This window comes from Anthonomus grandis, chromosome 7 (genome assembly GCF_022605725.1).
Source record: "Anthonomus grandis grandis chromosome 7, icAntGran1.3, whole genome shotgun sequence".
Taxonomy (NCBI): domain Eukaryota; kingdom Metazoa; phylum Arthropoda; class Insecta; order Coleoptera; family Curculionidae; genus Anthonomus; species Anthonomus grandis.
In genome coordinates, this window is record NC_065552.1 from 6,665,393 (window position 1) to 6,690,273 (window position 24,881).

The 24,881-nt window shown below is 33.8% G+C and overlaps 1 protein-coding gene across 3 annotated transcripts; it reads left to right on the top strand.

The window, feature by feature from the left end:
• Nucleotides 1-1,573: 1,573 nt before the first annotated feature.
• LOC126738581 (cytochrome P450 CYP12A2-like) lies at nucleotides 1,574-24,245 on the top strand. 3 transcript variants are annotated; one of them, XM_050443980.1, is made up of 7 exons: nucleotides 1,574-1,797; nucleotides 6,521-6,745; nucleotides 6,847-7,084; nucleotides 14,321-14,533; nucleotides 14,590-14,696; nucleotides 15,645-16,091; nucleotides 23,749-24,245. In XM_050443980.1, exons 1-7 carry the CDS (start codon nucleotides 1,656-1,658, stop codon nucleotides 24,105-24,107), a joined length of 1,731 nt encoding a protein of 576 aa, XP_050299937.1. In that variant the 5' UTR covers nucleotides 1,574-1,655; the 3' UTR covers nucleotides 24,108-24,245. The 3 variants fall into 3 exon arrangements, with proteins under 3 accessions (XP_050299937.1, XP_050299936.1, XP_050299935.1); XM_050443979.1 differs by having other exon boundaries at nucleotides 6,524-6,757; XM_050443978.1 differs by having other exon boundaries at nucleotides 1,575-1,797; nucleotides 6,521-6,757.
• Nucleotides 24,246-24,881: the final 636 nt, after the last annotated feature.

Below are 24,881 nucleotides of genomic sequence, written 5' to 3' on the forward strand. Positions count from 1 at the left end.
GAGCAGAGGCTTTGATTATGTTTATGATTTTAAAGAATTTGCAGCGCAAAAATTTGAGATGAACAAAATACCATGGGGTAAGGTTTGCTGGATTCGTTATCTTAAATCGGATATGACGAAGGTGTTTTACAAAATGGATTTTGAACAAGAATTTCATGACATAAATTGCATGAAAAAATGTCGAGGCCGACCAAAAACATCGGAGTTAAGAAAATCATATGAATGTGAGTTACCCATTGCGAAGCCAAAATATCAGGATTTACAAAAAATGTGTTCTGATTTAACAATTACAAAAGTTCATCACAGTTTTTACAAGTCGCTTAAAATTAATAATAATATTAGGGATAGATTACCAGAACCAGATGACAGTGAAAATATTGACTCAGATGAAAATTAAACCATTTCACTTTATACTCAAGCTCATTTAAGCATATGAATTTAGTTTTTGTATTTTCAGTATTTTTTGAGAAAACCTTTTTCGTTTTTATAGTTTACTTTGCCAATGATTTAAAAGTTTAAGTAGTTTTGTTTTCTTAGATTTATAGATCCTGAGCTTATCCTAGTTTCCCAATGAAAATACATACACATGTTTATTGATATTTCAAATCAATAAAAATATTGAAAATCATTGTGTCTTTAGGTTTTCTTTGTACTGTAAGTGATTTGAAAGAAAATTTTGCAATGCCAAATCCACGAATGTGACGTTTTGGAAGGTGGGGGCTAATAAACAGAAAAAATAATAAGCAAGTCATAAACTGTCAAAGTAGATCCTATGTCTCCCAAGAAAGAAATTATTCCGACAAAAATCTAAATTTTCACAGCGTATCAAAACCTTCAAACCCAAATATCTCCAAATCACGATTTTTCACATTCATGATTTTGGCATTAGGCCGACGATTTGTTATCCAATGTTTTGAAGAACTCTTAAATTTATTGGATAAAAAATACTACAACAAGCTATTGCAAGAACATGGAACATGAACATTGAACAATATGAAATTCCCTGTAAAAACCAGAATCTAACGTTGCTTTATATTATTAACTGCCAACTTTTACCTAAATCTTATAGAATTTTGTTAAGTATGGCAATCCTGCCAAATATCCCTGACCAAATTGACATATTGAAGAGTTTTCGCATTGCAATGTCTTGAAAATTACGTCATTTAGTAGACAGCCAGGAGACTACAAGCAGTTCCAGTCTCCTTGGTAGACAGTTTTTTTAGTACAATATATGATTTATCAAAAAAAAAATTGTTTTAGAATGTTCTATAGTCCGTATCCTTCCTCAAAGCAATATTTTTTTTCGAAAATTTTTGGGTCTTAAATTGCTCAAGCACCCGAAAGCGTAGAGGAATATCGGTATAAGCTTAATAAAAAAAAACAATAATAATTTAACTATTAATATTAATAAAAAATTATTCATTGATTGCTAATAATATTTTACGACCGTACCCCGTAAACATTAAAAAATAACCAAAACTCTCTTCTTTCTAATACTCCCCCCCGTATACAATCGCTGCACCCCCAAGCTGGCCATGAAAAGTGACAAGAACGTCAACATAACAATTGCCACCGGCGCCATTTTGACAAACGACAGAAACGTCAAAATCATAAAAGCGCGTCGAGTTCGTTTTCCGTGAAAATTTCCCGAAGAAATGTTGCGATTTTCCGCAAGAGTTTCCCCCTTGAATTTGGCGAAAATCAGGCGAATAAATGCGGCCGCTTCTTACGCGGCCGAAGCCAAAGTGGCCGAGACCGCGGTTCCTCAATCACCTGTTGTAAATGCGGGTAGTACAGGTAGGAATTTGTGATTTTTCCGAATTTTTAGCTTTTTAGGGTCAATTTTGTCGCTAAATAAACTTATAGTTGGGCTCATAGAGAAATTAATAAAAATAGAGGGTTCAATTTCGTGCGCGATAATTGACACAGTTTGCTTATAGCGATCCTCGAGCGTGTTCTTCGTTCTTGAACTAACAGGAAACGGAAACGTCAAAAAATGAGTGGGGGATTTAAATTTATTTAGTAGCGGGATATTTAAAAGTAACCAAAATAAATTTCGCTGAAATTCGTATTTCTGAAGGCATATTTTTAAAATATTTATAAGCAAATAGAAATATCCTTCTAAAAGGTTGTAAAAACAAGCTTTTAAAGGTTAATTAGATAAGTGAAATCAAAAATATGTTACCAAATTAAGTAAATTGCAAAAGAGAAGTTAAACATTTATCATAATAGTCTAATATCAATTATTTATGTTTTGGCAAGCAATATTATTCAATATATGAAAAAGTAACATTTTGTTTTTCTTTCTTAGTTACAAAGCATTTTTTTTCTAATATCTTAATTTTTTTCTATTTAATGTGTTTTTTTATAAGTAGAGAGTGTATGAGAACAAAAGTTTAGGGATTGGGTTAGAACAAAAGATCCTAAATAAAACAAGTTTAAACATTTATTTCAGAAAGAATAAATAAAATATTACATACTCGTATATAAACCACAATATATCCTATGTATATGTATCTTATATCTACATAACAAATTTCTACTTCTTTGAATACTGAAAATGCAGGTTGAAAATAGTAGACTTTTTTCGACTTCATATTAAACAAAGTCCTCCATTTATCACTTTTTCTCTTTGCATATCTTTTTATCTAATAGATCCCATTTCCTACTAGATACATAGGTCTGGGTTTTAGAAATTAAACAGAAATGTTTACAAAATGTATGACTATATTGTAAAAACAGATTAAAAGATTAAAAATTCACAACTTAGACAATAAAAATTAACAGTTATACACACTTGTTAAAACATTAAATAAAATATAAAAATTCGTCCAAATACCGCAACTTAATTTGATTAGGAACTTTGTTCTAAGAAGAACAAAGTCTGTAAAGTAGAGTCTACAGGGTATTACAAAAGATTATAGTAAATATAATGGTCAATATAAATTTACTATCAACAAATTAGCAACGAAAGAGGCAATAAGTAAAAATTATACCAGGAGAAACAAAATGGTTATGGTAAATGCATAAGGGTCAATAACAATTTAATAAAATCACCAAGTTATTACCCCCTACTCAATTCAGGAGTAATGTTCCTTATTCCTTAGTAGATTAGACAGTATAAATAATCAATTATTAAGGAAATTGGCTTTGGTTGTTATTTAGAAAGCGTTTGATACAATGTCATCCTAATCTTGCATAGAGGATTATTAATCTTTTTTGTCCTTTCTTTTGAGATTTACTAGGCTAATAGTTTATAAACTTAGGCTAATAGTAGGCTTGTAGTTTAATAGGGTCAATATGTTGTTTGTTATGTTTTGTAGATACTAATAATGCCAGCTTTGAATCAGTTCCTTAAATAACCTTATTATCATCAGAGCACCGCCAGAAAAGAGAAAAATGTCGCAAATTTTATGTGCAGCCTTCCTATTATTTCGTAATTAAATTTGCCTTGAAGAATACGAACCAACATCTGACCGATAACAGTGTACATAAAATTGATTACTATGGAGTTATTGAAATAATTATTGTAGATGATTGGAATATTTCAGCTAGAATTTCTGACCACACTATAGTTAGCAGCATTTAGTCCCAGTATGTTTTCAGTACACTTAACTCTCAAGTAGTTCAGGCAGTTCTTAAGAAATCAGCAATTATGTCCATAGTCCTTAATATGACAAATGAGTAAGGTACTAAGTAATTGTTAAATAGAATGAGCAATAGTGGACCTAGATTTGAACCCTATAGCGAGCTAGCAATAAAAGATTTCGATTTAATGCTTTGCCCCAAAAGCTTTTTGAAAGTCAGAAAAAAGTCAAATCAACCTAAGCTGCTTGATTAATTGATTCAGAAATATGACTAAAATTAACAGGACAAATTTTTGTAGTAAACACGAGATCAGTAAAAAACCATGCTAACCGACGCAAGTCAGACCTTGGACATGAAAAATTACATTATAATTAATTATCTAATCAGAATCTCTATAATATTACACACATTCAAGAAAGATTACCTGGCCGGTATACTTCCTCTTCTTATATACCGAGCTTTCCAAATACAATTGTGGATTGCATTAAAGACAATTTTATTGACACTTGTAAAAAGAACAGCAAATTAAAAGGAGCATCGCAGAAATGGGGATATTCCATCATGAACCGATGAAGTATTTTCGTTCTCTCTTTAAATCGATACAAGTATAGAGACTATACTATATCACCGAACATAAACTAGATCTTGTTCTTTATACTGTGACTATATATAGTATATTTAGTTTTTACCCCATGCTTTTTATTCTGATTTGAATTATTCTATTAATAACTTAAATTTTAATATGATTTTTATTTGAGGTAATTAATAATTATTTGTCCTTGTACTACTGTAATAAAAACTCTTTGTAATTAAAAATTATTTTCTATTTCTTAGTTCGATTAGCAATAAAAGCGTGTTTTTTTAGTTTTTTTAACTATTATTTTTTATTTCTGTCGCAAAGATCCCGTATTCACATAGAATTCTACATAACCACACTTTTCAGCTATAAGGTTAGACGTCATAAAACATTCTTTACTGACAACGGAGACGTTTATTCAATGTTATTTGGAAGTCATTACCAGTCATCTTGTTATCTGTAGTATAAGTGCTGACTAATTTGAAGTTGCTAATGACACATTCAAAATTACGTTTTAAGACGACTTAAAAGAAGTAACAAATAGGTTATGCAAAGGCCACAAAAATTATCTCTTGTATATTGTGTTTGCCTGGCAAGCACTTAGAAGTCTTTAAGAAGTCATTGCGAATCATTCGAAATCAATCTTAACCTTTAAAAAAACCTCTTGAAAACCTCAATTGCAAGTTGTTTTCGTGTTACCTTAAAGTGACGTATTAATTTCAACTCCAAAATTACGCCTAATATGAGGTCATCTGAGACGATTTTGAAAGAAGTCAAAAGTCTTAAAATAGGGATAAAAAGGTACAAAGATGTTTTAGCGACGGCATTTAGACGATCTAAAATCATCTTTTATAAACTCTGTAGCTCTTTCATTAGTTTCTGCTCATTCCAGTGCAAGACTGTATTACGGTGTCCACAATTTAATTTAGTCTATAATTTTTTATTTATTTATTGTTCTATCCGCTTTTTAACGCAGCGACTAAAACTACTAAGCTGTACTTCAGCTTGAAGGATTGTAGCGTGCTATCCCAGCGAGTATATGGGGATCCCATCTTAGAAGGTGGACCGGACCTGGTCTCCCTTCTACATACATTGGATTTATTCATTAAAATAATACATCATAAACCAAATAGATATTATACGCAATATAGCTCTGTGTGTGTATAAAGCTATCTAATTACTTTAATAAACATGTATTTTTTACAATATAACAAATTTTAATAACCTACTTTTTTCACAAAATGTATCACTTTGATAATTATAATACAATAGAACTATTAATAAATATGTTTATATATAATTAATACAATATTATTAACGATCAACCAATTGTTTAATTTATTTTTTATTTTTTTATAAGGAGCAATTTTTAGTTCATTAATATGTTATATATTAAATATATTAAAAATCTTTGGCGCATTTTTTTATAAAAGGCTTCTTTGACATTTTGTAAGTCTTACATTTGGGACTTCTGCCATATTGAGTCCATGATTTATAAAGTTTAGATTTATTTTTGTTTTTGAGATAAACCTTAATATAAATCTAGTTTACTGTCAACACTTATGCATCTTTAAAATGATTGGATTGAAGAGTACATCTTATTTTTATTATGAATGATCTTTAGTAAGTATTTTTGAGTAATAATTAATGGCTCTAACACATATTGACAAGAAGCCCCCCCATGCCAATAATATGCAATAGTTCAGTATAGGCTCAACAATAGCAGAATACGCCATTTTTAGAGCTTTTAACTTCATAAACTTACGCAACTGATAATACTGAACATGTGCCTGCCATTTTACGTTAGAGTCCAGTATCACTCCAAGGTACTTGCATTCATCAATAGAAACAATTTCCAGTTGACATTGGCAGTGCGCACTATCTTGGCATTCATACTGATGAACTTTTAACTTTGTGACTAGTCCTGCAAGCTAAAAAGTTCAGAAAACCTGACTTTCTGGCATTCAGTGTTAGACAGTGCTGATCAAACCAGGCTTTTATATGTTTAAGTGCAGTTCCGGCCTTTATTTTTGGTTCAAGCCAAGTGTTACCTGTAACAATCAGTGCTGTGTCATCAGCAAAATACACTAACTGTCCCTGCTCCTCTTTAATTATCCCAAATAACCCATTCACATAAATTGTAAATAGTACAGGGCCAATTGTAAATAATGCAGGTCTATCAGAGCCCTGTTACTCCTATCTGCAAGACCTTATAGTGTTAAGAGGATATGTCTGACACTAATCACTTCACACTTCGTCAACTCTGTTGTAATTTCTCGTTATATCATTATATCTGTAGTGACCTATATACTACCATTGTTCAATAACGAAAATTAATACATTTTTCTTATATAGCAGATGCAATCAGCAAGCCGCAGGCGGACGTAGTAGTGCCAAAAATGCCGGATATCCCAAAAAGCATCGAAATCCCATCGGTGCAAAAGTTCGATTCAAACGTTTGCCCATTCGATGCCATCCCCGGCCCGCACAGTCTGCGTTACATATCCAAATTTTGGAGTTACGTGCCCCTCTTGAGTGCCGAATTTACGGGCGGGGCCCTCTTTCAAGCTATGAACTTAGGTAAATTTTTTGGTAAGTCTGTTGCCAAGACTCAAATCTCCATAATATAATATCCAGTGTAAGTAAATTGTAAAAAGCAGCACTAATTATGCTGTTTTTAGGTAATCTTCTGAGTTGGGGCGGCAACGCGAGATTCTTTCAAAAGTTCTTTAACGTTTATGGTCCGGTGGTACGTCTCCACGGCCCGTTTGGTGGTGACGTGGTGCTCCTTTCCAGACCAGAACACGCGAGTATCGTGTTTCAAAATGAAGGACAGCAACCGGTGAGGGCGTGTTTGGATTCGGTCGAGAAGTATCGGTTGCAACACAGGAGGTTGAGACAAGCGGGGCCTTTTTTGATGTAAGTTTTTCCATTTCGATACTGTAAGATCGCAAAACCAGAAAAACATAACTTTAGTTTAAACAGCTATAGACTTATAACAAAATACTTGCAAAAGTGGTAAACTTTCGCCTTTTTTCAACTGCCGAAAACATTAAGATATTGATTTCTACACCCAAGACCTAAGTTTGCCAGACCTGTATATGTAAGTGTAAGTGCTTTAACGCGTTTTATCCCCGATCTTCAAGAAAATGAAAAAACAATAAATCGCTGGAAAATGGATCCAAGCTATTTTCATTAGACAAATCCAAAGTGTTCTAGTGAGTGAAGAAAAAAAAACATAATTGGCTAAATGAAAAGATAAACGAAATATAGGGGACTTATAGCACTTAGCACTTTGACAGGTGTTTAAAGGAACAGGTATTCCAAAAAAGTAGGGTAATTATATAAACCATTCAAGATCTTATAAAATGTTAAAAGCATTATAGTCGAAGTGATAATTACAAAAAATTGTAACTTCTGCCCTATAAGTGATGAGTTATAGGAAGGGCATTCAGAAAATCCTCCAACTTGTCAAGAAAATTGTCAAAATTGTCTGATGGAGATTGATATATGGTGAAATTGAGAGATTCATCAAATCTGATCCCGGCGATCTCGTAATCCAATCCACATACGGCTTTAGGAGGTGCAACGTCAATGAGCTCACACTTTTCTCTCCTTCATGCAACTGTATCTACTGACCTAAGTTCCTTATTATTGATTGTGACCAAGCGAAATACATACACACTTTTTTAAGTTCATTTCTACGCCATTGCTATTACGCCACTCATCAATATTATTTAAATCCAATTGAAGTAGCTCAACATCAAGGCGTTAATTGAATATTTGGGAATAATACCAACTAATGTTTCGATATGACTCGGCACACCATAAACATCGACGGAGAAAATCTTTATTTCCTTCAGAGTAAATTCCATAGGTCCGTGAAGGAAAAGAAAAGGCCTGTTGACTTTATATATTTTAATTAATATATATTCTAGATTATTCAACAGCCTACGTACAATGCCTTAAACTGTAACAACACCTATGATTATCTTTGATTATAAATAGGATATACAAACAAAAGAGACTAATTTAAAGAGAGAGAGAAATTATTGAGCGTTGCTTGACGAGAGTTGGAGAGAAGAATTATTATATAAGTTCGGTATTATATAATATTTATAAGTTCGGAGATCTAAACTGAGAGAGAGTCGTAAAGAGAATGCTTTTATATTATTTTACATTTTTGTCAAACCTCTTAAAAAGTAGGTATATTTGCCACCCAAGGGTTGCGTGCCTTTATCTGTTCCCAAGAATTTTGATTTTTTCAAGAGAGCCAGATGAGAAAGTCGAACATGTGCGACACAGTTGAAATAACGATAAGGCACAAAACCTTTTAAAAGGAAAGAAATAAAAATGGTTCAGTTGATGTTTGAACATACACCCCGGCCTTGAAGGCTCTGCCTTCAATAAGCTAGAACTAATTAACTTATTGTTACTTAACGAGTTTTATAAAGAGCTAGAACTAAAATTAGGATATACATAAATCTTTACACCTAAATACCTAAAACTTTAAATGTATACCAAAGACTTTAACTTATATGCGTATATTTCTAAAATATGTGGAGTATAAACAATTTAGAAACTATGTGAATGATTTAATTAAAAAAACTAAGTATGAGTATTATAAAAGCCAAATTACAGAAAATAGTAAAAATATAAAAAAAGTTTATCAAATTATCAGTGACGCCACAAACACAAAAACAGATAGGAAGATTGAAGCCAGCATAATGGACGAAAGTAACAAGAAATTTTCAACAAATAAAGAAATGGCCAATTATTGCAATAAATATTTTATTAATGTTGGAAATAAAGTGAAAGATAAGATTTCGCCTCCGGAGAAAAATATCCGTATAAACGATATCCTAGAACCAGCAAAAACCTCATTATTTTTAACACCTGTACATAACAATGAAATAATTAAACACATTGCAACACTAAAGACAAACGCTGCCCCAGGAATAGATCTCATTCCAACACGTGCCATAAAACTAACTAACAAATACATAACTGAACCTTTAAGTCATATTATAAACCTTATCTTTACAAGCGGCACTATACCGAAGTACTTTAAACAATCGATTGTCACGCCAATACATAAAAAAGGCCCCACATCCAAAATTGTGAATTATCGACCAATTAGTTTATTAAACAACTTTTCTAAAATTCTAGAGAAATGCATTAAGGATCGCTTAAAATCATTTCTAAACTCGCTTGGTGTATTATCAGATAATCAATTTGGATTCTCAGAGGGTATCAGCACGGCACATGCAGTCTATAAACTCATATCTGAAGTTACTAATAACCTTAACAACGGTAAAAAATGTATTGCTGTTTTTATAGATCTTGCTAAGGCCTTCGATACTGTGCCACACAACTTCCTTTTAAATACTTTAGAACACTATGGGGTTAGAGGTTTGGCAAAACAGGTACTTCGGAGTTACTTTGAGAACAGAGAACAATTTCTTAAACTAAATGATACTCTTAGTGATCCTGAAATAATTAACATAGGTGTACCCCAAGGTACAATTTTGGGACCAATTCTCTTTGTGGCCTATATACACGAATTGCTGAAATTAAAAATACCAGGACATATAAAAAGTTTCGCCGATGACATGACCTTAATTTTCAAGGGCAACACATGGGAAGAAGCGAAAAAGACTTTGTGTGTGGGTTTTGGACAGGTCAGGGATTGGTTATGTACCCAAAAACTCACGATAAACATGGAGAAGACAAATTATATAGCTTTTTCTATATGTAATAAAAATAGACCACATTTAACTATATAACTGTCAACCATAAAACTAACGAAGTAATCACCGAAACTTATAAAACTAAATGTCTTGGCATTATCATTGACCAACACTTAAAATGGAATCAACATATTGGTTATCTCTGTGATAAAGTCAGAACTTTAATACATACATTTTATGTTCTTCGGGAAATAATGGGCAATAAATTATGTTTGCTTGTTTATAAATCTAGTCTCTCCTCTCGTATTGCATAATTGCATGGGGCGGTACTTATAAAACTATTCTTCAACCTTTAAAAGTAGTACAAAACTACATTCTTAGGGACATTCGAGGCTAGGCTCTACCGAGTTACTTTATAATGAAAATATTAGTGATATAAGTCATCTGTATGTACAAAACGTATGCTCTTTTGTACATAAAACTGATATAGCAAAGAGACAAATCACGCATTCCCAATGTACCAGACAGAAGTAATATGTACAACAATTTGAATTTACCACAAAATCATAAGCAAATAAACCTTCATTTTATAGATTATTTAGGGCCAAAATTTTATAACTTACTTCCTCCTGATATTAATTTGAATAAATTTAGACCAATGATTAATTGAATTTACTGGTTCAACAGCGTATTATGTTTGATCTTTTCTTTTCGTGGTTTTAATGTAAATAGTGTATATTTTTAAATGTAACAGATTTATCTGAAATTACGTTATTTTCATTTAGGTTCAATTTTGTTTTTGATTATTGATATTGAATTGATTTAAAACATGTATTCTGTTATATTTCTTACTAGTTTATTTTTGTGTATAATATGTATATTATTCTGTTAATAAGTTTATTTTGATTGTTAAGGAAAGAGTTGGAATCCAAGCATTTTTTGTAAGAGTATAATTTGGTTTTTCTGATATCGTAATTCGAACAAAAGCATGCACAAGTATTAAGTTACTTAAATGCTTATTTCGTATATTATAAACATTTCGTATATGTAATTGTATTATAAGAATATAAACGAATATATAACTGCGTAGGTAACTTTAAATTAATTCAATCTTCGAGTTGAGGTAATGGGCATAATTTAGTTATGTTTCTGACGTAAATACCCTTGCTTGTTTTTATCTTAGTTAGTCTAACGTGTCCATCCTTGCTCGGGATAACCTCTAGAACCCTGGCTAATGGCCATTCTAAAGGTCGTGTGTTATTTTCCTTTAGAAGAACAACCTCATTGACCTTAATATCGCGTTTCAGGGACAACCATTTAGGCCTGTTCTGCAAATTATTAAGGTATTCCTTGATCCACCGTTTCCAAATTAATTGTTGTATTTGAATACATTTTTGCCAACGATCCAACCGATTTTTTGAAATATTGCAGTGATCACGGTCGGGGTATGAGGTGAGTGGTGCAAGTCAGAGGGGTCATCGGATAAGGGCTGAAGCGGTCTGGAATTTAAAATGGCCTCAATTTGAGTCAAAATAGTGGCAAATTCTTCAAAAGTAAGCTGCTGATCACCGATTACACGTTTAATATGGTGTTTAGTGCTTTTAATGGCAGCTTCCCATAAGCCGCCCCAATAAGGAGATTGTGGGGGACTAAATTTGCATTGAATTTCATAACTAGAGGAAAAATTATGGATGTCATTTTGAGTTGCTTTGGAGGACAACATCGAATAAAGTTCTCTAATTTGATTATTAGCACCTAAAAAATTGGTTGCATTATCGCTGAAAATTGTGGTAGGAAGACCTCTTCTAGCAATAAAACGTTTTAGACATGCCAAAAATGCCTGAGTCGAAAGGCTTGAGACTAGTTCGATGTGAACAGCCTTGGTTGCCATGCATACAAATAAGGCAATATAACCTTTTTCAACTTTAGCGCGCCTTAAATTCGATGCCTTTATAAAAAAGGGTCCACCAAAGTCCACACCTGTTTTAGAGAATGGTCGAGAGGATACAACTCTTTTCTTGGGCAAATCTGACATAATTTGTTGAAAGGTCCGTGCTTTAAATTTAAAACAATTTAAACAGTTGATAGAAATCTTCTTAATTTCTCTTAGGCCGTTAAGAGGCCAGTATCGAAGGCGAATATTTGATAAAAGAGTTTGGGGACCTACGTGGCCCAGTCTGAGATGTTCCTTTTGTAACAAAAGGTTAACTACCTTATTATAAGAGGGCAATAAAATAGGGTATTTATGATCATAGGGTATCAGTGCTTGTGATAATCTACCTCCGACACGGATTAGTTTGTCTGAATCAATGAATGGATTTAATTTTAGAATTTGTTTGTTAGCAATTTTAACGTTGGGTGATTTAGAGAGGTGGAGGAATATGGTTGAGAATGCCTGGCTTTGTATTGATTTGAGAATAAGAAGTTCTGCCTTTTTAAGCTCGTCTAAAGAAAGAGGACCGGCTCGTTTAATTACCTGAGCCCTAATATTATGTACAAATCGTAAAATGTAAGCTACTGTTCGTTGTAGCCTTATATAACTTGAAAACCTTTTGAAAAGTAACTCCCAAAAATTATTTATTGACGTAAGTATAAATATTCTCAATATTCTCAATCAACGATTAAGGTATGACTCAATGGGTTTATACAGTTTTAAAGTCATCAACAAAAGCAAAATGCTTTTTAAAAAAATTCATTTTTTAAATATCTTATGAACAATTTAAAAAAGGCAGGGCCAATATGCTAACCCTGAGACACAACTGAAGATTCTTCAATACCATAAGAAATATAATTATTTATCCTAACTAAATGTATGCGACCATTTAAAAAACTATGACAAAATTCGATCATACATTATCAATACGCTTTCAACCAGTATAGATCTCTCAAAAGCACCGATAAAATCATACTGGTATTTCAACAAGTTAGATACGTATTAGCGTTGATTGAATATTCAATCAACGGTATTAGAGTGAAATTATTAATGGATTTTAATGAAATTTTCAATGAAAATAGGGTGGTGTTTTTAAATGAGAATGGTGGTTAGTCTAGAGGTGTCCGTGCCATAGAGGAGGTGTGAGGAGGTTCGAAAGTATTTTCCTTCTATTGGGGTCCGTAATTATGGTGAAATAATGAAATTTTGCATAGTGTTAGTGGGTGGGAGGGTGCAACTTTTCATAAAATTTTGGGGTCATTGGGGTGTCAGGAGGGATAGTTATAGGGGTTTAAAAATTAAAAATTGACTTTTCTAGGTGAAAGAGTGCGTTTAGGGGCTTAAAATGGTGGGTCCACTACGTTGTAGTGGCCCCTCTACAAATAGGGGTCATTTAGCTAGAGTGAAAAAAAACATTGAAAAGGGGGGATTTTGGGGTAGCTTAGGAAGTGCTTTGGTTTTTTGGGTATAACGGGGATAGGGAAATAGGTGGATCAGATAGAATCTGAACCATTATAGGGGTGCTCCGTATGCGAACTTTCAAAATTTTCGAAAAACTCTACTGTAGATCTATCCTGAGAAAAACCATGTTGATGATCACACAGCGATCGCCTACAGTCCAATGAGAATTGTACAAGAAACAACCTGTCAAAGAGCTTAGGAATTACAAATTCAATACACACACCTCGATAGTTACAAATATCAGTTCTATTACGAAGATTAAAACGGTGATGCAATAATAGTACACACGCAGTTTTTAGGAAAACCTGATGGGATACGATCAGCGCCAAAAGAGTTTCTGTTAGGAAGGCGTAAAATGTCATCAAATGTCTAACAAAAGAAAAGAAATGCAATTTTAATCCGGACTATAATCTTGTAATCTTGACTGTAAACTTGCTGACAGCTTCGCCTTAATGTAGCTTTAAAATACCTGGCAAATAAGTTCACAATATCTTGAACATTGCTAGCAACCTCGTCTTCCATATGCATGCTATTGGGGAGTGACTCAGACCTACCTAGTTTATTCATGTGTTTCCAAGGTGAAGAAGGATCCGGGAAAATTTCAATATATGACCTAAAACATTCATCACAAAAAGTCGAAAAATTATTATACTTCATGTGATCCTTAATGTTTTCGAACTTTGTACTAAGTGGGAACATTGAATGATTTAGAATGTTTAGTTGGAACAAACATGTCAATAGCAGATAAACATCATTTTACGTCCGTTGGTAAGAAATTTGTGTGCATTTTGTAAGGGTATGTTAGTGTACCATCTTGCCGAAACGTGACTTCATCATGATTCCCATTGCGTTATCAGCAGTCTTTTATATTAATTAATAACGTGCTGTTCGACCTTTGGAATCACATAGTTCCCAAATAATCCCGAAAAGGGAACTTTTGTTCAAAATCACCTACACTAACTTTTTCCAAAGTTTTTGAAGTGAATTTCACAGAAGTTTTCTCTCTCCGCAGCAAAATATATACAAAACTATTATTAAAGCCTCATTTCCTACTCACTTATTGCTGTACAGGTCCGGTCCGGAGTGGGAAAAAATCCACGAAAGTCTCGAAAAACCACTCCAAACGTCCGCGGAGCTCCATTTTAAAACGATCGACTCGATCTCCGACCAGTTTGTCGATCGCCTCCTCTCTATAAGAAACCTACAGGACGAAGTACCTGGCACTTTTAAAAATGAAATCCTTAAATGGTGCCTGGAGTGCATGTGCTCCGTAGCAATGAAACGGTAAATGGATGAATTTATTCGCGTTTTACAATTTACTAAGTTTAAGTAATTTTTAGAAAACTTGGCTTTCTGGATCCCACGGGACTGAGCCCCACTTCCGATCCGGGCAGGATCTTGGGTGGCGTTAATGGAGCCAGTGAGGCCATTAGGAAATGCGAATACGGTAAAGTTTACTATTTTCTTTTGATCTAGAGCTGCTATAATCTGTACGCATAATAATATCTTTTAATGGAATGTATTTTGCAAATTTGAATGCCAATATTGTAGTGCTTTTCCCGTTTGTTAGGTATAAACTAAAACAATCAAAAAATAGTCAACTAATTGATTTACTTACACACTTTACTACGAAAACACGATCACTCACGATTACTAGAGATATTTATTTTTACTGTATCTATTTACAACCCTTTAAATTTCGCGAAAATATTCCGAGCTTTACTTCATTGAACTGACAACTAAACTATCGGTGATGCGGCTCCTTATATACCCTGCAGAACGCTGTTCTGGAAGATTCTCGTTGACCTTCGAGATGTTGTGCGTGTTTGTGTCATTTTTGAATGATGAAGAATCAGCTGGTTTCTCGGTGTTGACAATTGCATTTCATTATTTATCATACACGTCAGCTAGTAGCCATAATGCCATTATCGTGAGAAGATCTTCTAAAGGGAAACACATTATCATTTTCTTGGTCCTGTTTGTCCAGTTGCAATGCTTTCTTAACAACTTTCTTTTTCTTGGATTCCTTAAGTTTTGCTAAGTACTTTTTTTTTCTTTCCCTTAAAGTTTTGCACGCTCCTGCATCGACCTCAAAAATGCATTAAAGTAAATGGACAACAAATTGAACATCAGTTGCAATAAATATCATATAATTTTTTATTTTTTTAATGTCGTATGTTTCATTAGTCTAGTATGTCGTGATATACACACTGTTCCATTTAAAAAATTAATGTTGAAGCCATAGTTTCTACCTGAGGTCCCTTATATAGAAAATTTTTATGACAAAAACGCGCAAGTGAGAATGCTAATCGACGTGTTCGAAGAATAAAAGAACAAAAAACACCTGAATTTTATAATTATTTTTTATAATTAACCAGCTATTATATATTTATAGGTTTTCACGTGTGGAAGTTCATAGAAACCCCCGCGTGGCGTTCCCTGGTGAGAAACTGCGACGCGATCGACTCGATCCTCTCGAAATACATTGAGCGCGCTCAATCCGCCATAAGGGAAAAGAAAGACCTGAAATCACCGAGCGAGTTTTCTCTCATCGAAAGTCTCCTACTTAAGGATGACGTCCTGGTGGAAGACGTGATGACGGTCATGTTGGATATGTTGCTCATTGGGGCGAACGCGACCGCACATTCGGTCGCTTTCTTGCTCTATCACTTGGCGAAAGCCCCGAAATGTCAGAGGAAACTTTACGACGAGTTGATGAAGCAGGGGGGCGACGTACTCACCCCGGAAAAATTGAAGAACATGCCGTATCTGCAGGCTTGTTTGAAGGAGAGCATGAGACTCAGCCCGCCGATTCCTATTTTGAACAGAGTTTTGGCTAAAGGTATGTACATACTTTTGAGATGGGTAAACCAAGTGACCACATTTTTTAACTAGGACATCACAAATTTAAAACACGTAATCTTTTAAATATTATATGTAGGTTGCATGGGGTAGATGACGCAGATCTGCAACGTTGTATAAAATCCAAAATGTCCTATACTTATGGAGGATACCAGTCATCCTTACTAAAGAACACTGTCATAATTTATATCTGTTTGATTTACATGTTAAAACTTTTCTATTTTATATACAGGGTGTTACAAAATTCGGTGCAAATATTTTAAGAGCGTATTGTTGGAGTTAAAATAAGACTTTTTTCATGTAAACATGTACCCTAAAATGTTTTCCCTCAGAGCTACTGCCCGCGTAAATAGCTTGAAGAAAATCGATTATTTGATACCATACCTACAATTATGCGTCAATTCTTCTGAAAATTTGCATGTTCCCGTTTTTTGCGGGTGTTTTTTCATTTTCCCTCCCAAAAGTGGTGTAAATATGATTGTAAGGGAGAAATATAAGAAATTTCTTTAATGTTTTTGATATAATTAAGCACTTTAGAGAAGTTCGCTGATAAACGAAAGGGGAGCATTATTAAACCCATTTAAACTATCGGATCTTTTCATGGCTAATTAGATAGTGTTCTAGACTTTCAAATTTCTTATTGGAAACATAAGATATGAACCATACATAACCCTTATGCTCCCGAGTATAATTTTTTTAGAATTTTGAGACAAAACTTTACGCCAATGCTTATTATGACCTCATTAGAGATCCTAATTTTTTTCAGAAAAAAAAACGCATTTGATAAGATTTTAGGGACTCTCACGATTGTGTTGGATAGGAGTCAAAATGATACTGGCACAAATGTGAAAAAAACGAAAAATATATTGAAAATGTTTATTTCTACGAAAATACACTACTTAACATGAAATGTTTTGAAGCACTTTTGGTGTTTTTGTAAACATAAGTAAACATTACACTTAATACATTTGATTCTTGATCTACTTTGACAGGATTCCAGGCGACAAGTGTTGGGATTTTTTTGATCCTCATGTACTGGCCAATGATCAAACCCATCGAATCTTTTATCTTCACAAGGTAGAGGTGTATATCTTACCTTCTTGGCAGAAGGTTCTTCATTTTCATTCGTTTGAGCGTGTTCATAGTTTAGATTTCTTTTTTTTTGTTCCACAAACCATAAATTCTCCTAATGCTAGTCGAAACTGCAAAAAGTCATTTGATCACAAATATCAACTCCGCCCATCTTTTCATTATAAACTTTATTTACATTTGGACAGGATACTTCTATATGTTTTTTTGTGTTTGTATCCCATCTCTGAACAGTTTTTACTGGTTCTATTCCAAAAGCTGTAGATGCCATGACGACTGTTATCTTTCCATTTTGTCAAACATACTTTCGTATCATTTTTTACGTGCACTTCTGTGTCGCCTCTTTTCATAGTAGCATCTTTTTGAAATACACATCCTTTTACTCTGCATGTTTGTCATTATGGTTCCCGTTCCTTCCATTTTTAATTCTTTTAATTTTTCAAATAATGGTATTGTGGAAAAATATCGGTCAAAAAAATAAAGCTTCCAGGTGGCAAGGTTTGTATTAAACGAAGAATAACTGATGGCCCTAAACCAAGTTGTTTATCAAGTTGTTTATCTGGCAATGGCGTCAAGGAACCCTGGTATATTTCGAAGTCCAATATTGTACCACAAGACGTTGTAATGACAAAATTTTTAAGTCCAACCGGCCTTGGTTTATTTTTGACAAATTGACGTATAGGACACCGTCCTAAAAAGGGTATCATTTGCTCATCAATTGAAAAACAACCATTCTCTGGCCTGTGAATTTCAAGACATCTTTGTCGAACTCGGTCTATCATTGGTTGAACTTTCCAGAGATGATTCTTCTTTTTGATATCATCCGATACTGATAGATTATCGACTACGTGAAAATTTGTTCGAAGTTTATAAAACCTGTCACGCGCCATAACATTAGCTATGAGAGGTAATCGATATTTGATACTCCAGTAAAGGTGGATTCTAGGAAACTTAAAACATCCCATAATTGCATGCATACCAAAAAATTGCCTAATTTCTTCATCAGTCAATTTTGGAGTAATTTCCCTACCATGTGGTTGCAAGTAATACTGAGAAGTTAACGCTGCTCAAAAAACTCATCATTGAAATATCTACTAAAATAACCCCATGGACTCAAAACTGGCTCAGGTTCATGGTTATCAAACATAGTAGGGATTTCTTTGCCTTCAAATGGCTGCTTTACCCATGTTGGAGCAGAAGACTTTTTTTGGCTGATACTAGGTCTAGGCGCGTCCTCGTCACTGCTGCTGCTGCTGTCGCTGCTGCTTTCGGACTTTTTATCTTCCGATAAAACGCGTTCAGGTGGAGCAAAAAATTTATCATCATTATCGCTTTCCACCTCGAAATCGGACTCAAGGTCATCAAGAAGTTCATACACGTCATCTGGATTGGCTGCGAGCCTCTCCAAGTTTAATAATCTCTTGGATCCTAGAAAAAACATAACTATTAAAAAACGGTACCGAATTTTTTTTGTATTGGTTGGCTCCCAGCCGTTACAATTGTGATACAGCGAGACATAGTACGCACTTCTAAAAATGGCCGCAAAATATTTTGAAATATTTTTGAGCTTATTAAGGAAAACAATGCATTACTTAAATAATTTGACATTAAAAACACGGTTTAAATTAATTTTACTTAAAACTTACCGTTATTCGCCATCACAAGTCACAAGAATTCGATAAAACAAAAAAAAAACGGTAATTCATGCTCCTCTGCCGAAGTCAAAATGGCTACTAAATCCAGCCCGTGCGTTAAAAGCATAAAGAGGTGTCTTGCACAATCGTGTCGTATCGTTTTGGACGGTTAAAATATCATTTTGATGTTTATATCCCATGTTAATAAGACTCACACAATTGTGACATGCTGGAGCGTAAGGGATAATAAGGGTAAGCTCCTCTGAATCCTTTCCTAAAAGTTTACAACATTTTTGGGACGGCAAATATCAAGAGGACCCAGAACAACGGAGACTTTAAATTTTTAAAAGATTTGACTTGATTATTTGATAATTGTAGTCATTGTTTTAAATAATCGATTTTCTTCAAGCAATTTGCGTGGACTGTAGCTCCGAGGGGGTGCATCTTAGGACACATGTATATAGGGAAAAAATCTTATTTTAACTCCAACAATACGCTCTTAAAATATTTGCACCGAATTTTGTATAGCACCCTGTATAGAATGGATAAGAAGCATTTTATCGATGAAATTAAACAAAATTAAGTATATTTTCCCTGTTTATAGGATATCATGGTTTCGTATTTAGTTCAATTCGAGTATGTACTTTTGTTTTATGCATGGAAACGATAGGTTCGCGGCAAAATGATGGAAATTTGACCGTTTACTAATATCACTAGTAGTTCCTAGATTTTTCGTTAAAGACCCAATTTTGTTGTAACCATAGTTGCAACTATTTATCGAACTCTCCAAGCATTAGATGCATACGTACAATACATACACGCATCAAAATGGTTTATGGGACAAGGAAAAAAGCCATTTTATTTTTAAGCGAGAAAATCTGTTTCCAAACTAAACAAATATGTTTATTTATATATTTATTACATGTATTAACAGCTACGAAGCCACTTATGGACTTGACCAAACTGTACTTATGCCGTATATAGTAGAAGACATACAAAGAAACAATACACATAACGCAGAAATTACCTACAATAATAAATACTTAACAGTACATTACTGGTCAGTTCAGTTCTGTTTCGGCAAAGTTTATTACCAAATATACTATATAATATATTCTGTAAACTTTGGTTTCGGTTTATTAGTTAGTATTAATAATTATTTTTATTTTGCATTGTCTTGTATGTTATTTTTAGCTGCATTATTAGTTTTAGTAATTCTCTCTAGTCATTCTTCACAAAGAGACCAACATACAAAATTGACGAAAACAAAGAAAACACACAAGTTATTTATGTTTTAAAACGTAAATAAACCCGTTGATTTTTGTAGTGTGAGGGTTGTCTATGGCTTATAAAGGCCTGATGATGCTCTAGCTAGAGCGAAACACGTGTAGCCTGTTATGATATGTTGTGAGACAGTGACTTTGTGTTTTCTTTGCTTTCGTTAATTGTTATAATATATTTTACTTTTTTGTAATTGGGCAGCTACGTATGTCTGTTAGAGAGCTTTTTATAAACAAATAAAAAAATGTTTTGCCTTTAAGATACAGAGCGAATATCAAAAATGTTACTTTTTTATATTTATGCCTGAGTACCGTAAAATGGGGTGAATAGAAACAGTTTCGGACCTTTCCTACTCTGTTGCTAACATGGTAGTCACCTTTTTGACAACAAAAAATAAGGAATCTACAGGTCTCGACTTGTACATCAAAAAGCGCATAATAGATTTTTTTTTAAATAGAGGTTTTTCCACAAAAAAAATAAAAATGCTCTTTTTCACCCCACATTAAGGGTGAATAGAAACACCCATTTAAATTGGTCAAATTTGCTATTCTACCCACACGAGGGCGAATAGGAACACCTGAAAAAAAAATTAAATTGATAAAAAAATATAAATACACATAAAAAACTGACAAAAACACCAATTTTACGAAAAAAATATTTATTTCTCTAGAAATGTAACAAGTTTAAATATATTATTTAAATTACAACAACTTTGATGCAAATTAAATTTTAAAATGTCTCTTCTTGACGTAGATGCTTCTATCTCATCATGAACTGGGAAAACCTCTCCAACAAACTGGCTAAAATGAAAGGTGGAAACATCCGGAACTTCTGGAAATCCATATATATATCCTGACGAGTGTTTGGTGGGGCGACTTCTTAAGAAAGTGGCTTTAATGTCATTTTCTGTAATATTAATGACTTGTCCGATAAAATATTTATTTCTTTGTCTATTTCGATATTTTGTAGGAAAACACACCAGAAGCCAAGGTGTGTAAGAAGTTCCTTTATCTATTGAATCAAGCGAAATAGGACAAACACATCGGAACAATTTACCCTCAAAGCAGACTGATGCTGATGAATTATTTCTATCCAACTTATTCTCGGACTTATCGGTGAAACTTGGTACTGAAGTGTCTGAAGAGTGATCTTGATCTTTTTCCATTTCAGAGTCTTCACTTGAAGAATGATCTTGAGCTTTTGCCATTATTGGCATGAAATTACTAAGGGGCAAATTCATTTCCGGATCTAAATCTTTATCTAAAGTTTCCATATGTTTTTCCAAATCATCATCCTCTTGATCGTCTTTATCCAACGTGCTTTCAAAATCTGCACTTGAGACGCTTTTGCCAGCAGGAACTTGAATTTTACGACGTCGACTCTTCACATTTTGACCATCGCCATATCTCATTGTTATTAGAAGGTTTACCAAAGAGTTCTTAAGTCTTTCTTCAATGTTCTGATTCTCATCATTTGTCTCGTCAAGATTTTGCTGCGGAAGGCATCCCAAGACTTGAAAAATTCCACACTTTCTAAACCCAGATTGTATGTTTTTTCCACCATTAGGCTCAATAGCTTTTGACAAGTCATTTAGCAAGAAAGGGAATCTGTCCTTTGGAACCGTGCAATGCTTTGAACCAGCCCCCATTTTCCATTTTTCAAGGATCTGTCGCCAAGCTGTTTTAAGAGGCCGGAAAATACCACGTCTAGAGGCTGGGTCAGATGAGTAGAGTTAGCCGGGAGGAATATAAATGAAATATTATTTTCTTCGCAAAGAGATACCGTACTTGCAGAAAAATGTGAACTCAGATTGTCGCCAATTAAGTACTTCTTTCCCGGTAGATCTTTTACTGCAGGTATGACAGTTCTCTCTACCCAATCTGAGAAGGAAATCGCATCAAACCAACCTGATGGACTTCTATTAAATTTGACGTCCTTTGGTCCTCCAACTGTCCAAGATGTATACAAATTTTTAGCTTTGTAAACCACGTATGGTGGGAACAATTTTCAATCAGCTGAAGCAGCGTACACTTCGACGTATTGCAAATACGTTCTGGATAGCGACAGCCCCTTTTCGAGATTACTTTCTTTCTACCCGGATCGTCAGTTAAATTTGTTTCGTCGTAATTTATTATGTTGTATGATGGCGGTACATATTCAACTCCGTGGCTAAATTGTTAAAATAAGCATTGATAGTATTGGGAGAAACAGCAGCTCTTGAGCGCTTGATGTTGTGGCAGATTCTAGATGTTACTTAATTTTTGTGACGTTTTAAAAAAGAATAGACAAAGTCTCTGCCAGGGATATTATCTTTAAATCTCGTTATTGTTTTACCTCTACTGTCTAGGTAATTTTTTATCATCATCCTGACGTCCAAATGGTCAAGTGGATACCCCCAATCGGAACAAACTATTATAGTTGATGGACTAAAATATCTTCTTCTTGTTTGGTTAGGGCTGTTTGTCCTCCATGACGCTTTAGCTTTCGGTTTTTGTGGTGCCGATAAAGCACAGAATAATGAATGTTGTATGTTTCGTGAGCCACTCTATAACTCATCCCGTTGTCAATTGAAGCAGGGGCTATTTTTAGAGTTTTTTCATCAATTTTCTTATATGTTTTACCTCGAGGGTCTGGTTTATAAACGCGAGGCATTTTCCTGCAAAAGGAAGAACAATTATGGGGTGGATAGAAACAGCGTGTTTCTATTCACCCCAAAATTACTTAAAAGTGACGTTATGTATTATATTACATCATAGCAAAAAAAAATAAGCAAGACAAGCAATTTCTGAAATAGGCAATGTAAACCAGCCACCTTACAGCTACTTTAACCAAAAACTCAATGTCTTACCTGTTTTTAGCTAACCACTGTAAATAAAGTTTTGCTAGTGATGAAAAAAGCACATGTGTTCACTCCGACGGGTGGTTGATACTGCAATCAGGGCTGCCAACATAAAACATCTTTGGCCTGTTAAAGTAGTTATGGCGACATCTGTTGACTGTTTGAGAACAAATTTGAAGCGTTGGGAGATTGAAGCGATGTTGATTTTTTTTAAAAGAAGTTTCCCATTTTTGTTGCTATTCACCCAGCAGTTTCTATTCACCCCATTTCACGGTAAATGTTCAAAGTTCTCGGTTAAGGAAATGTTTTTTGTTTATTCCTTACTTCTACTTTGTAATCTAAATTCACAAATTGTACCATACTCTATAATGCACGTTTAACTTTTTCCTAAACTCTTCTGGCACATTATAACCCTCAGCTCCTTGTTCGTTCTTGTTGGGTAATAAACTTTAGTCAGACTTATTTATACAAAAATATGAGAATCTATGTTTATTAAAATGTTCTGCACTTCTTATTATAAAAGGGCATATAATGTCCAATTTCTCAGGAATTGAGTTAGTGAAGATTTATTTAAAAAATCGTATAAGAAATACAGAAATCTTTAGTCTACAAAAAACCTGTATGTCCACGTATGTACATAATTGGGCGCTTTTTATTATTATTTATTTATATTTTCCATCATAATCTGAAAGTGGCCAGCCTTTCCTCTATTGACAACCCTACGAGCCGCCACTACACTCTGTATTATCTCTTATTAATTAAAAAGTTAACCGATTTTCTTAATTCCATTCCAGACGCCATTATTCATAGATACAAGATTCCCAAAGGAACATACGTCCTCATAGCGGTCCATTTAGCCAGCCTTCGGGAAGAATACTTTGAAGATGCCAGAAAATTCATGCCAGAACGTTGGCTGTCGGGCGAGGTGAGCCCTCTGGCTAAAGATCTACAAGTGTTCGCCTCAATGCCCTTTGGCTACGGTCCAAAGTCCTGTCAAGCCAAAGAATTGGCTCAAATGGAAATTGGCTTGCTCACCAGTAAGATACTGAAGAGATTCATCGTGGAGTATAACTATGGTGAAATTGAGAGTTCTAATTCGCTGTTGGCTACGCCCGCTAAACCGTTGAAGTTTAGGTTTGTCGATAGATTGTGATGATGTAAGTGGTTCTGGTTTTTTTAAGGGTAAAGAAGGAATGAAGAGTTATGTTCTTTTGTTTTGTTTTCTTTTAATACTAAGAAGTTTGTTTTGTGTGTAACAAGTGATGTGCTGAATAAAATGATTCATTCAGGTTTCTATTTATTTGTTGTTAATAAGATTGTGTGGTTTTTATTAATTTAAAGCGAGGTTTTTTAAATAGCTTTAGAAGTTAGTTTGGCAAAAACTACCCAAAGAGTACCTACAGACAGGAGATTGATTGGTATGTATCTATATGTTCCTATGGGCCAGTGGGATATGGATATTTAGGTAACAAGTGCGCTAAAAGTAAAGAAGAGAATACTATTAAAACAGTTCATCTAGAAAACTGGTGAATCATTGATTTGATAAACCAAATGAATTTCATAAACATAATTCTGAGAAAACTAAAAGAAACTGCGTAGCTATTTTCAGTTGAAATTTTTCCAAAGTTTAGGTATTCAATATAAATATGTTGGGAAGTTAACAAAAAGCTAAATTCATAAAATGGACTTTCTCAAAAAATTATATTAAATTATTTTCACAAAAATTTCTAATAAACATATGAAATATAATATTATAGTTCTTCTGACACCAATTAACCATCTTCAATCGGTCACAAAAAAAGTTCTTCATAAAAGCTTTTTATTTCTTGTTTATCAGGTAAGAAGCTTTTAAATTTTCTGATATTAACCATTTTTATCCTTAATAGGTCCTTATTTTGGCATTATACCATAGGCTGGTTCTGTACAA

Excerpts from the sequence above, each read along its gene's own strand:
- LOC126738581 (XM_050443978.1), top strand. The coding sequence starts at position 1,656 with ATGTTGCGATTTTCCGCAAGAGTTTCCCCCTTGAATTTGGCGAAAATC. Across the intron at positions 1,798-6,520 it reads TGTAAATGCGGGTAGTACAG|CAGATGCAATCAGCAAGCCG; the intron begins GTAGGAATTTGT and ends TTTCTTATATAG. Across the intron at positions 14,534-14,589 it reads TGCTCCGTAGCAATGAAACG|AAAACTTGGCTTTCTGGATC; the intron begins GTAAATGGATGA and ends AGTAATTTTTAG.